The 17357-nt window shown below is 39.2% G+C and overlaps 1 protein-coding gene across 2 annotated transcripts in view; it reads right to left on the reverse strand.

The window, feature by feature from the left end:
* Positions 1–659: 659 nt before the first annotated feature.
* Positions 660–17357, reverse strand: part of APLF (aprataxin and PNKP like factor) — a 133938-nt gene continuing 117240 nt past the window's right edge. For both annotated transcript variants that reach the window (XM_002709665.6, XM_089326348.1), the window contains 2 exons: positions 15106–15152; positions 660–1139 (listed from right to left, as the gene is read on the reverse strand). In XM_002709665.6, coding sequence (XP_002709711.3) covers positions 943–1139; positions 15106–15152 — 244 coding nt within the window. In that variant the 3' untranslated portion in view covers positions 660–942. The remainder of the gene's footprint in view (positions 1140–15105; positions 15153–17357) is intronic.

A 17357-nucleotide genomic window follows, 5' to 3' on the forward strand; every position in this document is an offset into this window, starting at 1 on the left:
ATGGAAGACCTGTCTCTCTCTGTCTCTCCCTCTCTCTCCAACTCTGCCTCTCAAATAAATACATTTTTTTAAAAAGTCACAAACAGGTAGCCATAGACAATATAATTGACAGTGAAGATATCAATTACTCAAAGTAATCTACAGATTTAATGCAATCCCTATCAAATTTCCTGTGCAAGTTTTTGAAGAAATAGAAATAAATAAATCTTTAAAAAAAAAAAAAACAATGTAATATTAAGGTAGTACTTTGAGAGTTAATCAGATGAGACTTCATTTTACAAAAACTGTCAAAGTCTTTGAATTTTTCTACCTTTAGACTGACATACAGTAAATTACAAATATGGGACAAAGCATAGCATTCTCTGCATGGTGAACGTTTCTCTACTATCACCTAGTTGATTCTACTTTCAGTATCCATTAGGTGCTATTTTCCCAAACTCTCAAAGGATAAAAGTAATAAATGAAATTGCAAAGCTCATATCTACAGTGCTAGAAAAATAATAGCCATTATGTGATGGCTGTCATTTTTAAAACCTTGGTTCTGTTTAAAAAATTACTTTGATAACAATGAAAGAAACGTGCTTTCCCACCATCAGGTAATTTACCTGTACATACACCATGCTCCATGAGGACAGAAGCTCTGGAAAAAAGGACCAAAATTTTGTGCAACCTATGCTTTTCACTTTTTATTACCAACACACAAATAACATGAAAAATATCAAATTACTACTCTTTACCTTCTGTCCTTTTCCTATTTCCAGATACTTTAAATAGGACAGAAAAGGTAACAAAATCTACTACATTGAAGGCTGACATTTCAGTGTCTCCTTTGCAGTGAATCAATAGTAAAAGCTGTTGTAACTACCAAAATAAGTACCTACTTATTGATTTTCTTCCATAAAGAAAAAGGACATGTGAATCATTTATTATTGCAAAAAAGGGTCACTTCTTTCTCCTCAAAAATTTTTTAGCTTCTCTCAAAAGCTCTTCCACATCTTCCTTCTCCTCATCTTCCCTTCCTGGTTCCCAATCAGGATCTTCATCTGTTGGATCACATTCTTCTTCCTCTTCCTCTTGAAAGCTGTCATTGAGGTCACATTCTTCAGGTTGCTCATTATCTTCATCTGCAGCATTTCTCACTGAAAAAGAAGATTGGAACACCAAGTATCAGTCAGCACTCAATCGGCCATTAGAGATGTGTAACTGTAAAATATCTTTCTGCATCAAGAGGAACTCATTTTATTCATATACATCTTACTATTATAAGTTTCTTAAAAAGGGTACTAAAATAGTCGCTTGCTATTTATTAAAGGCACAAAAGTGGTCATTTATTATATATTATTCTAACTTCTCTTACTATGAGGCTTCTGAGACTAAAATGGCCCATGAGATTCATAATACTGGTTCCTTGAACTGGGGCAAGAAATTTGGTACAGTGTTTATATCCCTTGTTAGAGTACCTGTGTTTCAGTCTCAGCTCTTCTCCTCATTCCAGCTTCCTGATACTAAGCAAGCACTGTGGTAGGCACCAGGTGATGGCTCAAATACCTGGGACCCTGCCACCCACATGGGAAACCTGGATTGAGTGACTCCCACATATCTAGGAAGTGAACTAGCAGATGAGACCTCTTTCTCCTTCTCTCCCTCCTTCTGTTCACTATTAATTTTAAAATAATATCACAATCATATTTATGCCACCTTACATTTTCTGTGTGGTAGAATTATTTTTAAGAGTTTTTAACTGCCCTCCCTGTGATATAATTACACTCCTCCATCTCTTCTGACTGTGCCTAAGAAATATGAGTGGAAATAGTATGCCACTTTCTTTTTTTAAAAAAGATTTATTTTATCTATTTGAAAGAAAGAGTTACAGTGAGAAGTAGAGACAAAGAGAGACATCTTCCATCTGCTGGTTCACTCCCCAGATGGCCACAATGGCTGGAAGGGGCCCAAGGACTTGAGCCATCTTCTACTGCTTTCCCAGGCCACAGCAGAAAGCTGGATTGGAAGAGAAGCAGCCGGGACTAGAACCGGCACCCACATGGGATGCCAGTGCTTCAGGCCAGGGCTTTATTCCGCTGTGCCACAGCACCGGCCCCCTTAGTGTGCCACTTTCAAGGAGAAGCGTTGAGCCTTTCTATGCTACAGGGATTGATTTTAGCTCCTTTATCAAAGATAAGTTCGTTGTAGATGCATGCATTGATTTCTGGAGTTTCTATTCTGTTTCATTGGTCTACAAGTCTGTTTTTGTGCCAATTCCAGGTTTTTGGATTATAACTGCCCTTTAGTATGTCTTGAAATCAGGTATTATGATGCCTCCAGCTTAGCTTTTGTAGTATAAGATTACTTTGGCTATTCGGGGTCTCTTGTGTTTCCATATGAATTTTAGCAAATTTTTTTCTTGATCTGTGAAGAATGTCATTGGTGCTTTGATTCGGACTGCATTCAATCTGTAAATTGCTTTTGGTTGTATGAACATTTTGATGATGTTGATTCCTCCAATCCATGAACATGGAAAATTTTTCCCCCATTTTTTAGTGTCTTCTTTTATTTCTTTCTTTAGTGTTCTGTAATCTTCATTGTAGAGATCTTTGATGTCCTTGGTTAAATTTATTTCAAGGTATTTAATTCTTTTTGGAGCTACTGTGATTGGGACTGATCTTAAAAGTTCTTTCTCAGCCATGATATTGTTTGTATATACAAAAGCTAATGATTTTTCCATTTTGATTTTATATCCTGACACTTTACCAAACTCTTTTATGAGTTCCAACACTCTCTTAGTGAAGTCTTTTGGATCCCCTATATATAGAATCATTTCATATGAAAATAGGGATAGCTTGATTTTCCTTCTTTCCAATTGGTATCCTTTTGATTTCTCTTTCTTGCCTAATGGCTCTGGATAAAACTTCCAGAAATATATTAAATAGCAGTGGTAAGAGTGGGCATCCTTGTCTGGTTCCAGATCTTAGTAGGAATACTTCCAGCTTTTCCCCATTCAATAGTATGCTGGCCATGGGTTTGTCATAATTTTCCTTGATTTTGTTGAAGAATGTTCCTTCTATATCCAATTTGCTTAAGGTTTTCATTGTGGGGAGCAACTGAGACTAGACTAAATTACTGGAACTGCTAAGACTAATTATATGCATCTGATCTCCCACAATATGGCGCTGAGCGACAGCAAACAACTTCTACACAGCTGCCTCACCGGTTTGACTGATAAGCTGCAGGAGCTGATCCTGCTCCTGATTGGAGGAGAGCAGCGTGCTCGGCGTGTGGGTAGCAGAGTTGGGATTGGTGGAAGAGGACTATAAAGGAAGAGAGAGACACCATGCACCAGAACATCTGAGGACCATCTGAGCAGCCCCTGAGAGAGCCGGCCGGCAGTGTGCTGCTCCTCCGTGGAAGCGGGGAAAGCGGCGGGGGTGCCCCCACTTCGCAGAGGCGGGGGTGCCGGCAGCAAACCCAGGGTGGGGGCGGCAGCTAACCTGGGACAGCGTCGTTCCTCTGTGAGTGAGGGAACGGCAGCTAACCCAGGAAGGGCCGGGCAAAAAGAACCGCACAGGGTCTAGTGTCGTTCCTCCGCGAGAGGGGGAGCGACATTCATCATGAAAGGATGTTGTATTTTATCAGATGTTTTCTATACATCTATTGAAATAACTGTATGGCTTTTGTTCTTTAGTTTGTTAATGTGATATATCACATTTATAGATTTGCCTTGGAGCAAGGACAGTCTTTTTAACAAAGGTGCTGGGGAAACTGGGTCTCCACGTGCAGAAGTATGAAACTAGATCCCTATCTTACACTTTACACAAAAATCCACTCACAGTGGATCAAAGACCTAAATCTAAGACGTGATACAATCAAATTACTAGAGAACAGTGGAGAAACTCTGTAAGACATTGGCATAAGTGAAGACTTCTTGAAAAAGACCCCAGAAGCACAGGCAATCAAAGCCATAATTGACAAGTGGGATTACATCAAGCTGAGAAGCTTCTGCACTGCAAAAGAAACACTCAGCAAAGTGAAGAGGCAACTGACAGAATGGGGAAAATATTCACAAACTACACAACTGATAAAGGATTAACATCCAGAATCTATAAAGAGCTCCAGAAATTCAACAATAACAAAACAAACAATCCAGTTTAGAAATGGACAAAGGACTTGAATAGGCATTTTCCAAAAGAGGAATTTCAAATGGCCAACAGACACTTAAGAAAATGCTCAGAATCACTAGCCATCAGAGAAATGCAAATCAAAACCATAGTGAGGTTTTAACACAATCCAGTTAGAACAGCTCTCATACAGAAATCAACAAATAGCAAATGCTATCAAGGATATGGGGAAAAAGGTACCCTCGCTCAATGTTGTTGGGAATGTAAACTGGTGCAGCCACTGTGGAAGACAGTATGGAGACACCTCAGAAATCCAGCCATCCCACTCATGGGAATTTACCAAAACCAAAAGAAATCAGCATACAAAAGTGTTCATCTCAGCATAATCTACAATAGCTAAATATGGAATCAACCCAGATGTACATCAGTTGTTGACTGGAGAAATTATGGTATATATACACTATTGAGTACTAGTCAGCTGTAAAAAAATGAAATTCTGTCTTTTGCAACAAGGTGGACACAACTGGAAACCATTGTGCTTAGTGAAATAAGCCAGTCCCAAAAAGACAGATATCAAATGCTTTTCCTGATCTGAGGTCACTAATACAGTACCTGAAGTGTAATGTATTGGAGTGAAATAGACATTGTGAGATTCGATGATTATTTATAGCCTTTGCCTTTTCTGTTGAAGAACAGTGTTTTTAGTTTTTGTTTTTTTTTCTCCTCATATTATTTGTTGAACTCTTTCACTTAGTGTAGGGTTAACTATATGATAATTAAGTAAACCGAAAATAGATCTTTGTTAAAAATAAGAGTGGGAATGTCAGGTGGTGGAGAGGAAGGGTTGCAGTGTGGGTGGGAAGAAGGATTGGCGGGGGAATGTCACTATCATCCTAAATATGTTTACATGAAATACATGAAACTTGTGTAACTTAAATAAAATGTAAAAAAAAAAAAACAGTATTTCTATGGTTCTGTTTTGCCATTTCCACTCTGCCACAAGAAAAGCAGGTCCCAGGAGGGGTGATCTGTGGGGAGCAACTCGGACTAGACTAAGTTACTGGAATTAAGACTTATTCTATGCATCTGCTCTCCCACAATATGGCGCTGGGAGAGGAGTAAACAACTTTTACACAGCTGCCTTCAGTTCGACCAGTAACCTGCAGGAGCTGATCCTGCTCCTGATTGGAGGAGAGCAGCGTACTTGGCGTGTGGGTAGCAGAGTTGGGATTGGTGGAAGAGGACTATAAAGGAGGAGAGAGACAACATGCATGAGGAACATCTAAGGGGAACATCTGAATAACATCTGAGCAGCCCCCGAGAGAGCCGGCCGGCGGTGTGCCGCTCCCCCGCGGAAGTGGGGAAAGTGGCAGGGGGAACCGCCCTTCCACGGAGGTGGAAGGACGGTAGCCAACCCGGGAAGAACCAGCAGCAAACCCGGGGAGGGCCGAGCAGACAAAAGAACAGCACAGGGTCTAGTGTCGTTCCTCCACGAAGAGGGGGAGTGACAGTGATCCTTTAGCCTGGATTCCAGGAGGAGAACACACATGAGACAGGCCACAGCAAACTTACACCTACACCTTGAAGGAGAAACACATTTATTTTTTGCTTTAAGTCACTGGATACTGGACCGTAAACCTAGCAAAATCTGATCAACAACCCAGGGTCATGATCAGATGAGATGACAGAAGTTTAGTTACTTTATGTTTGTGAAAGATTTTATTATTTATTTGAAAGGCAGAGTTACAGAGATAGAGGGACAAGGAGAATAAGACAGAGAAACCTTCCACCTGCTAGTTCACTCTCCAATTGGTCATAATGGCCAGGGCTGAGCCAGGCGAAAGCCAGGAGCTTAGAATTTCTCCAGGTCCCCCACTTGGGTGAAAGGGGCCCAAGCACTTGGGCTACCTTCTGCTGCTTTCCCAGGTGCATTAGAACAGAGCTGGCACATTAGCAGGGAGTTGGATCAAAAGCAAGGAAGCCAGGACTCACACCAGAACCCAAATGCCGTCATTACCAGAGACAGCTTTACCCATTGCATCATAATGATGGCCCCAAGAGTTTGGGTACTTTGGACAGTTTTATTTTATCCGTCTCAGATATTCATCAGTTCATGTTTTAGTAAAGATTATGAATGCTATGGCAGCAGCTATTAGAATTTCTATACTTCCAAATATAATATTAGAGCTCTTTTTGTCTTCAAATTCATTTCTTCCCTCATCCTACCCATATGTGCAACAAAGTGATCTAAAATAATCCAGTGGAAGACTCCAGGACTATGTGGGGGCATTTAAAAAACAACTGGGGAAATTTTATCTGGAAATCTTCTGAGTGCAGAAGACAATCCCTGATGAACAGTTAAGTGTATAGGTTGAAGTTAAACACCTGTACTTTGGTATATGCTTTGGTTAACAACTTCCTAAAATGCTCACATGTAATATATAAAGATATAACTTAAATACAAGTCAAGAAATTTAATAAGGGAAAAAATGGGAATAATAGCAAAGGAAGTAATAAATCTGTCTTTTAACTGGTATAGCTCAATACATTTCCTGTTTTTCTTACAATCACCACTCACTCCCGAGGATATTTGAGACAGTTTATAATAATAATAATATAATAATAAAATGCAAATAGAGGGATAAAATAAGAACATAAGAAGTAGAAAATAGCTGGCGCAGTGGCACAATAGGCTAATCTTCCGCCTGCGGCACCGGCACACTGGGCTCTAGTCCCAGTTGGGGCACCGGATTCTGTCCCGGTTGCCCCTCTTCCAGGCCAGCTCTCTGCTATGGCCTGGGAGTGCAGTGGAGGATGGCCCAAGTCCTTGGGCCCTGCACCCACATGGGAGACCAGGAGGAGCACCTGGCTCCTGCCATCGGATCAGTGTGGTGCGCCAGCCACAGTGCGCCGGCCGCAGCGGCCACTGGGGGGTGAACCAACGGAAAAGAAAGACTTTTCTCTCTGTCTCTCTCTCTCATTGTCCACTCTGCCTGTTAAAAAAAAAAAGTAGAAAAAAAATATATATATATCTTTTTTTTTTTTTTGACAGGCAGAGTGGACAGTGAGAGAGACAGACAGAAAGGTCTTCCTTTGCCGTTGGTTCACCCTCCAGTGGCCGCCACGGCCGGCGCGCTGCGGCCGGCACACCGCGCTGATCCGATGGTAGGAGCCAGGTGCTTTTCCTGGTATCCCATGGGGTGCAGGGCCCAAGCACCTGGGCCATCCTCCACTGCACTCCCTGGCCACAGCAGAGGGCTGGCCTGGAAGAGGGGCAACCGGGACAGAATCCGGCGCCCCGACAGGGACTAGAACCCAGTGTGCCGGCGCCGCTAGGCGGAGGATTAGCCTAGTGAGCCACGGCGCCGGCCGAAAATATATATGTTAACCTTAATTTTTAACATAATTATAAGCAAAGCATAAAATTTTTCCCAAGTTTCTTGGTAGCCAAGGTTAAAAGGCTACAGTTCTCATTAGGATAATAGGAAGCTCATCAATCCCTTTAGTGAAATCTTGTATTACATTTTTCTATAGATGTATCTCACTTCCTGGTAAATGTCTTGAGAACACATTTTATGTCTAGCTAATCTCAATTAACTTTTTCTTAAATGATTAACTGCATTTTAAAAGTATTTGGAAGATAGTTTGCTATTGGGGAATGTAATAAGGCAGTAAGAACACCAATATCTATTTGTGTCCATTTTCCTTGCGGGAGTATGTGACTTAATTTGGAAGACATGAATGCACATGACCACATGGCACATGACAATGATGCCTCAATAACTGCTTCCTTTCATATTTAGGAAATATCTTGGCAGATTTACAGGAAAAACTGATGCAAATCTCAAACAACTGTAGGTCCTCTTCAAACCTCATTTGTTGCTGCTTCTCAGTCTCCTCTGCTGGACCATTCCCATCTTCCTAAACTCTAATCTTCAGAGCACTCCAGGTTTCAGAATGCACCCTCTTCTCTAACCTATACCTTAGAGAGATGATTCCTTCCGGTCCTGCATCATATTTTCTCAAACGTGTATCTTAAGCCCTGACCTTAAATTCCAGACTCATTTATTCTGTCTGCTTAAATATGTTATCTTTATTTGGGTAGCCATCAGGCATCCAGAACAGAACATTTCCAAAACACAAATTGAGTCACTTCACCAAAATTTGATCATTTTCTTATGTGTCTTGGGTATATGATTTCTCTAACCTTCCAATTTTCTAGCTGTTTTGGTGAGAAATCTTGGGGGTCATTCCTGAATATTCCTCACTGAAAACTCAACATCCAATATGACAAGAGGTCCTATTGGGCCTGCCTTCAAAGTGTTTCCACCACTTCTCACCACACCCACTTGGATACCCTGGTTCAGATGCTGTCACCTTCATCCTGGATGCACTGGCTTCCTAAGTGGCTACCCTGCTTGCATTCTTGGCTATTCCAGAGACACTTCCAATATATTTCCTTCTTATTTTAAACAAAATCTTAGGCCCTTACTTGCTGGTCTTGATTTCACAACTGGCCTACTGAAGGCTTCTGATCTTATCTCATGCCACTCTCTGCTTGCTTTCTTTGATCCAATTCCATTTGCTTTTTGCTGTTTCTAAAATAGTCCAAGCATGACCATCTCTAGGCTTGGAACTCACCATTTCCATTGCCTTCCATGCTCTTCCACAGATAATCACCTGGCTGCTCCCTCCTTTAGGCCTTCGCTCTAATGTCAGAGTATCTGAGAGTGCTGCACTTCTTCTACTGTCCTATCTGAAATGGCACCTGCCCCATGTCTCTACAAATATGCTTGCTATTCTATCTTTTTATACAGGTATATTTTTCTTCTTCATAGTTATCATCACATGACATCATGTAACTATTTGTATTTATAAATGTCAACCATGTAAAATTTTACAAGGCCAGGGCTTTTTTCCAATGCATTCTTACCTCCTACAACAATGGTGCTTAATGTGTGCAAAGCTCTTTATGTATATGTATATGTATATATGTACACATACACACATACACATACACACATATACACATGTTTGTTGAATATATGAATGGGTAAATAAATTAATCACTTGCAAATCAGCTGTTGAATTCAGTTTTATAGAAATCCTTCTTATTTTAGCCGGTACTTTTGATCAACAGTCTGCCTGTCAATATGAGGGTACTTCAAAAATTCATGAATAAAAGAAGTTAACAGTATGAGTTTATTTTGGTGCAAAAAAGATTTTAAAATCCATGCGTAGCTTCTGCAAAATGTACATTTTTGCATACTTTGAAAAATATTTCCACCAAAGTTAATTCATACTTTAAATTCTATTCTTTGACAAATTTCTTAAAGTACCTTGCATAATAAATTACATAAGAGACTTTTCTTTAACTCTTGCTATATGAAGGGACTTTAAAACTCAATGAACCCTAGAAATCTTTAGTAACTTACTGAACAGACTCATTTGCTGAGGCAATGGTGCATTAATCAGAAGAATCCTATTTGTTTTCTCAAAAAGTTGAGTCTATCAACATTGCCTTTGATGTTAATACTTACATATTCATATTATTTTAATAGGAAGTCCAGAATCTAACAAAACCATCATGATAGAACTCAATGTACCTAGTGGTCAAATTTCATCCACTGTATTTCACAAGAACAGGTATTTTAACTGTGCTTTAGGTAAAATCACCTCAAGAGCCATGGCATAATATAAGGGTAAAGTTAGTCCTTTGGTAGTGGTATCATACATACACCTAAGATGGTTTTAAATGCTACTGCAGGACTAGCATTGGGGGTTGAGCCGCCAGTTGAAATCCTGGCACCCCACGTAGGAGCACTGGTTCAAACCCTAGCTGCTTTACTTCAGATCCAATTCCTTGCAGCTGTGCCTAGTAGGGATCCAAGGATGACCTGAGTCCTTGGGATCCTGCCACCCACATGGGAGACACAGATGGGGTTCTAGGTTCCTACCTTCAGCCTGGACGAACTCTAGCTATTGCAGCCATTTGGGGAGTGAACCAGCAGATGGAAGATATTTCTATTTCTCTCTCTCTCCTGTGTGTGTGTGTGTGTGTGTGTGTGTGTGTGACTCTGCCTATAAAATAAATCTTTTTAAAATGTGCTAATGTGATCATCTCTATGGAATCAATTAATGGATTCTTCTTGTAAATTCAGTTAACAACTTTAAATAGCACACAAAGCAAATGCCATCTAGATGACAGTTTCCTTTCCTATTTTTCAATTGTTAGTAGACCCTGAGTGGTTTCAGAAGAATGTTTCTGCCTTTCATGAATAATGGAATTTTACTTACTTGGAAAATACACTGAATCAGTGAATTCAGTGATCTAAACTATATGATTTCTGTCGCTCCCCCTCTTCGTGGAGGAACGACACAGGACCCTGCGCTGTTCTTTCGTCTGCTCGGCCCTCCCCGGGTTTGCTGCTGGTTCTTCCCGGGTTGGCTACTATCCCTTCCACCTCCGTGGAAGGGCAGTTCCCCCTGGCCACATTCCCCACTTCCGCAGGGGAGCGGCACACCGCCGGCTTGCTTTCTCGGGGGCTGCACAGGTGTTCCTTCAGCTAGATGTTCCCCTTAGATGTTTCTGGTGCATGCCGTCTCTCTCCTCCTTTATAGTCCTCCTCCGCCAATCCCAACTCGGCTGCCCACACGCCGAGTACGCTGCTCTCCTCCAATCAGTAGCAAGTCCTACAGTTTATTGGTTGAACTGGAGGCAGCTGTGCGGAAGCTGTTTACTTCTCTCCCAGCGCCATATTGTGGGAGAGCAGATGCATAGAATAAGTCTTAATTCCAGTAACTCAGTCTAGTCCGGTTTGCTCCCCACAATTTCCTGATTCATGGGAACAATCTCAGGAAGCAGGGCTCTGAAGTAAATAGGACTAGCACCTAACCCCAGGATAAAATGTCTGCTATTGTCATAAAAATCAATATGAGTTTATGCAAAAACAGCAGAGCTCACTTTTGTATGCATTCTTCTCCTTGGCAAGCTCAAGTGTTCAGCCAGTGTCTGAGTATCTGAATTTAAAGTGATGAAACTAGTGTAGTTCCCATACATCTGGTCATAGTGCTATTTTCCATACAAAAATTCAAAGAAGTCTTTTCATATGAGGAGGTGTTTTAGTTAAGAGAGCCAGGCATCTCAGTCCTAAGAAGTCATATCATTGATGCATCCCAAACCATGACCTTGGTGTTATACAGAGAATACCACATTATTGAAATCTTATTGAAGCACAAAAATGATAACAGGAGATAGAACAGCAGCCACTTAATTTTTAAAATCAAAAACAAAATATAACATTTTATACTTTTGTATCTTGTAGCTGTGATTTCCTTCAGAGTCACACAGAATTAAACAAGATAATTTAAATTTAAAAAAATTGAGAGCCTATTGCATTTTCCTGAACTACAAGCAATGTATCTGTAATGTAATTATTGAGAGTGTCTGAAAAATTAGAAGTGAGTTACTTCTTTCAAATCAAGGTGAGTTTGGAAGAAAACTTTTTTTAACCTTTACCTTGAAAGCTTACACAGAGGTTTATTTCTGCAAGTTATTGCTTTTACTTGATTGGCTATACCTTAAAAATAGCATGGTTTGAAAAAAAGAATGCTGAACTAAGGGGGCATAAGTCCAAAAATCTGCCATAAATAAGCCCATAATGATGAATCCAATAGAATTATTTACTTAAATCTCTTCATCAAAGTGATTAAGTGATCTCAAAGATCCTTTCTAACTCCAGAATTTGATTAAGGTCAATACATGAATCCCCTTCTACAGGTGAGTGAACTAGTGTGAATGTGAAGACGGACAGAGAGCTTGTCCACTTGAAGGCAGAAAAAGAGAAAAACAAGCTGTCACTTATCGTTAAAAATTGATGAATAACACTTAACTACCATAATGATGAAAAATAACTTTTATAAAAGATAATAAATCCTTTACCATATATAAAACAACATGTTTCTAACTATTTGGCAATTTCTGCCTTGTCTATTTCTGCAGAGGAATTTGTAATAACAGACGGACAATTGTGAACTTTGTATTCAACATTTCTATCACAATTTAAAATTTTACAGTCAGCTTGAGCATGTCCCAAATTATATATCTCTTCCCTCTCTTATTCCTACTCTTATGTTTAACAGGGATCGCATTTCAGTTAAATTTCAACACTTAAGAATAACTGTGTATTAATTACAGAATTAAATCAGTCATATTAAGTAGAACAGACAAAAAAACTACTAAGAGGGATAATGTATTAAGTTGTTCATTAACAGTCAGGGCTATGCTGATCAAGTCACCGTTTCCCATAGTGTCCCTTTCACTTCAACAAGTTTCCTTTTTGGTGTTCAGTCAGTTGTCACCGATCAGGGAGAACATATGGTATTTGTCCCTTTGGGACTGGCTTATTTCACTCAGCATGATGTGTTCCAGATTCCTCCATTTTGTTGCAAATGACTGGATTTCGTTGTTTCTTACTGCAGTATAGTATTCTAAAGAGTACATATCCCATAATTTCTTTATCCAGTCTACCGTTGATGGGCATCAAGGTGGCATGTACCAATGCCATCTCACTAGTCCAAGTGATCAATTTCAGTTCGCAATTGATCATAATGAAAGGACTAAGAGTCAAAGGGAGCACATAAGCAAGTCTAGTACCTGCTAACACTAACCGATAGAATAAATAAAGGGGAGAGTGATCCAACATGGGAAGTGAGATACTCAGCAGACTCATAGAATGGCAGATGCCCTAAATAGCACTCTGGCCTCAGAATCAGCCCTAAAGGCATTCAGATCTGGCTGAAAAGCCCATGAGAGTATTTCAGGCATGGAAAGCCAAGACACTCTGGCAAAAGATCTCTGTGAGTGAGATCTCAGTGGAAAGAACAGGTCTTCAAAGAAGGAGGTACCTTTCTCTGAAGGGAGGAGAGAACCTCCACTTTGACTATGTCCTTGTCTAAACAAGATAAGAGTCGGAGAACTCAAGGGGCTTCCATAGCCTTGGAAACTCATGACTGGAGCATAGGGAGATTACTGATGCCATAGACAGGAGTGTCAATTGGTAAAGTCAACAACAGGAGTCACTGTGCACTTACTCCTCATGTAGAATCTCTGTCCTTAATGTGCTGTGCATTGAGATTTAATGCTATAACGAGTACTCAAATAATATATTTCACTTTGTGTTTCTATGGGGGTGCAAACTGTTGAAATCTTTACTTAATGCATACTAAACTGATCCTCTGTAAAAAAAAAAAAAAAAAAAAGAAAAGAAAAGAAAAGAAACTATCAACTCCCAACTTGACTCTCACTGGGATTAAACATGACAATAGGTCTGATCTGATTTCATCATCATTAAAAAAAATCATCTATTATTTTTCACTTTATGTTTCTGTGTGAGAGCAAACTGTTGAAATCCTTACTTAATGTATACTAAGCTGATCTTCTGTATATTAAGATAATCGAAAATGAATCTTGATGTGAATGGAAGGGGAGAGGGAGTGGGAAAGGGGAGGGTTGTGGGTGGGAGGGACGGTATGGGGGGGAAGCCATAGTAATCCATTATTCGTACTTTGGAAACGTATATTCATTAAATAAAAGTTAAAAAAAAAATTTTTACAGTCAATTCTCATTTCAAGTTGGCAGTGCTGTAAGGAGCATGCAATATCAGATCCCTGCTAGAAAAAATGCTGATCTTACATGGAGAAAAATATTTTCAAATTGGTGATTTTTCCAAATAATTTTCAGATATTAGGATCTAAGATAATCAATGCTTCATAACAGATTAACAGCTTAACACCAATAATTCTTCAGGTTTTCTTTCCTTTTCCAGTAAATCTTAGAATTAGAATGTTATTTTCATGAAGAAATGTCCCTAAGGATGAGAATTTACTATATAATAATTTTTTAAAATAATGCTTCATTTTACTACTAAAGACTAATTTTTTTAAACACATCAAACTACTAGTAGCTATTCATATTCTGGGAAAGCAGTTTTTATATTTATGATGCACTTTGAAAAATATCATTGTGCAGGATTTCTGATTTTCTATACTCCCAGGTTGCCCCAAACTAAGGAACAGTTTATGCAATGTGAATAAAGTCCCACGACCCTTCCTTAAAATCTTTATTTCCAGATCTTTTGTTTCAATGTCTGTAAGAAAAAAGTATTTATAAGCACTCATGTGGATACTATTGCAAAACCAGTCAAACACTAAGGTAATTACCAGGAAAACATTCTAAATTCTCAGCTAAGATTGCTACCAATTGCCTAGAATAATGCACACCATACAATAATAGGCCAGAAAGAATGACTTCAATAATCAGAAATTAAAACATTGATGAAAATTTCTTTTAAATGCTGTCAACAAGTAAGGTAGCTAAGAATGTATAAAATAAAATTTTCCTGGCATGGATTACTCTTGTATTCAGTAACTTGTGACAAAGCTATAGCACTCCGAAAAAAAGAATGTGGAAAGCTAGTGAACTCTTAAACTAATTAGATAGATAAGAAACTTAACAGATGACAGCAGTCAAACCTACTAAAAACCAGAATAAACTATATAAACTGTTATAGCTACAGAAACACATTACAGACTGATGCATTTCAGGAATGGTACAAATCAGAAATTAAATAGTAAGAATTTAATGTAATTTTTTAAAAGTTTAAAAAATGTTAATATATTTATTTGAAAGCAAAAGCGAGCCCAGCTGTTCTGGGCATTTTGGGAGGAACCAGCAGATGAGAGCTTTCTCTCTGCCTTTCAGATAAGTAAGCAAGTAAATAAGTAAATAATCCTAACAGTAGAAGAACAATTATTTGTTGTTGCTCAATGATTGGGAAGATACTTGATACATAAAAGATTCACAACTGTTTTATCTTAAGTCTAAGAAAAACAAATTTACAGAAAAACAGTTAAATATTTTCATTATATCTGCAAACTGTATCTAGATTACTTGAACTTTTCATTTTAAGCTTTCTGAAATACACTTACTTACCTGGGAGTGTGTCATGTCTGTACTCTATCTTGTGCTGGGGATTCTTCCTGGAAAAAGAAAAGAAAGTAAAAGTAAGATCTACTTTTCCAATACTAAAAAATAGTTAAGATTATTTAAATTAGAATACTGAGAAACCTTCAAACAAAATTCAGCCCCAACTGGCCTCTCACTGTAAAGCATTTGCTTTTGAATTATAGTGACTCACTGAGTAGCTACTTTATTTCAGGCACATCTCCCGACACAAAGGACGGTGAACAAGACAAAGTTCTCACTTCAAGAACTTACACTTTAGAAAGATACAAACTTTCAAGAAATAACACTCAGGATCCGGCTTTGTGGTATAGCTGCCTGCGATACCACCATATGGATGCCAACGCTGTGGTAATTATGGAATCTATTTTCCAACATGGGTTTTAACTAGTATTTATTGTATGAGTTTCAACTGAAAACCCTAGAATATTGTAACACCATTCAATAGAACTTCTTGTGCTGAGGGAAATCTCTCTTGGTGTCCAACAGAGTGGCCACCCACTGTATGTGGCTACCGAGTCACATGTAGGCAATAAAGCTGAAGAATTGAATTTCAAATTTTATTTAAATTGATTTACATTTAAATAAAAACAGCCAGTACTATCATATTGTATGCAATTTTAATTTTTTTACAAAAAGGAGGATCCTCTCTCCCCATTCAAGGTTAATTTAAAATGAATCGAAAAACAACAAAACACCCTCTTCCTTACAGACTGATCCTCAAAAAATCCAAAATTCTATGGGTAGAAATGCTAGCATGAGGGTGATGATTTGAATCAGATGAGAGTAGTGACTGGAATGAGGGAGTCCCCAGTTAGAATCCTGGTTCAGCCACCTCCTCACAAGCTGCCTAAGCTTCAGTTTGCCCATCTGTACAGGGGAAATTAACAGAACCTATACTCTCAAGAAGCTGTCCTGAGGATCCTGACATAATGCACAGTAGGTCACTTGACTACGGGCTTGGTGGGTGGTAAGTAATCCATGGGAGCCATTGATTCACTCATTGTTGTTCAAAACACAGTCACAGGACACTTATTACTGGCCTTATGTCCAGTATCAGTAAGTCCCCTACTGCTAATAATGCTGCTTCTTTAGTAACGTTTCTTACAATATGAGCATTAAACAGCACAAGAATGCAAATGCATGATTAATTAGAATCCTAACTCAACAGTTTTAAGTAAGAAGTGGAAAAAAAACCAATTATATACAAGATGACATATTTGGGGTAATTAACCCAAATTTGACCTTTTGATGCAAAAGGAACATCAAGGAAAGAAAAATGACCTGGACAGCCTAGCTGTGATGAAGGCAGCTACAAATGAACAAGGCTGTGGTGATGACTTGCGGGACAGTCTTTCCTTACTGCACATGCTGGCACAGGCCATCCATGTGTTTCATTCAGTCTTTACTAAAGAGAAATGAATGCAATGAGAGGGAAACCAGAAAGACAGAGACATGAAAACCAAAGATATTCTTCATCATTAATCTACGAAAAGATTATTAGTTGTTTGAGATTTTGTTTTGGTAACATTTTATTTTGAAAAATATTCAAGCCCACTAAATAGTGGGCAAAAATAGTACACTGAGATTCCACATAGCTTCATCTAGGTTCTTCAAGTGTTAGCATTCCATACAGATGTCTTTTTTACAGTCGTTTGAAATTTAAAGATATTTTTCTTTTTAAATAAATGTCTGCTTCAGGCACCACACAGTCCTGTCTTTTCCTGCTCTACCTTAAACAGAACAAGATTATTGAAAATTCCAAGATGGTGGAATAGGGAACAATGTACTACACTAGGTTAGGGATAAATAGAAAAAAAAAAAAGGAAAGAAAGAAAGAGAAGTGTAGGTAGTGCACTCTCAGGAGAGACTTAGAGAGAAAATTGTAGTGGAAATTCTAGGCAAGGAAGAGGAATGCCTTGGACCTGTGTGGAAGTTGTGGATGCACAGCACAAATATGGACAAAACACACGACTCCAGCAGCAGAGAGCCAGAGCAGGCGGCAGCTTGAAAACGGAGGTGAGACCTGATGGCAGCAACCATGATGATATAACCAGAGGGAGAGCGTGGCTTGAGTCTGGCCTGGAGATCTAGGGCCTAGCAGTTACCTGTGGACCCAGTGGAAGTAAGAGGGGCATGTTTCTCTCAATCCATCCTCACCACAACAGTGCCCAGCACCTGGCTGAGACAGGGCAGGTGCCATTTTGGGCTTGGTGGCAGCT

The sequence above is a fragment of the Oryctolagus cuniculus genome, chromosome 2 (assembly GCF_051225735.1).
Source record: "Oryctolagus cuniculus isolate XC-2025 breed Fujian yellow rabbit chromosome 2, ASM5122573v1, whole genome shotgun sequence".
NCBI lineage: Eukaryota > Metazoa > Chordata > Mammalia > Lagomorpha > Leporidae > Oryctolagus > Oryctolagus cuniculus.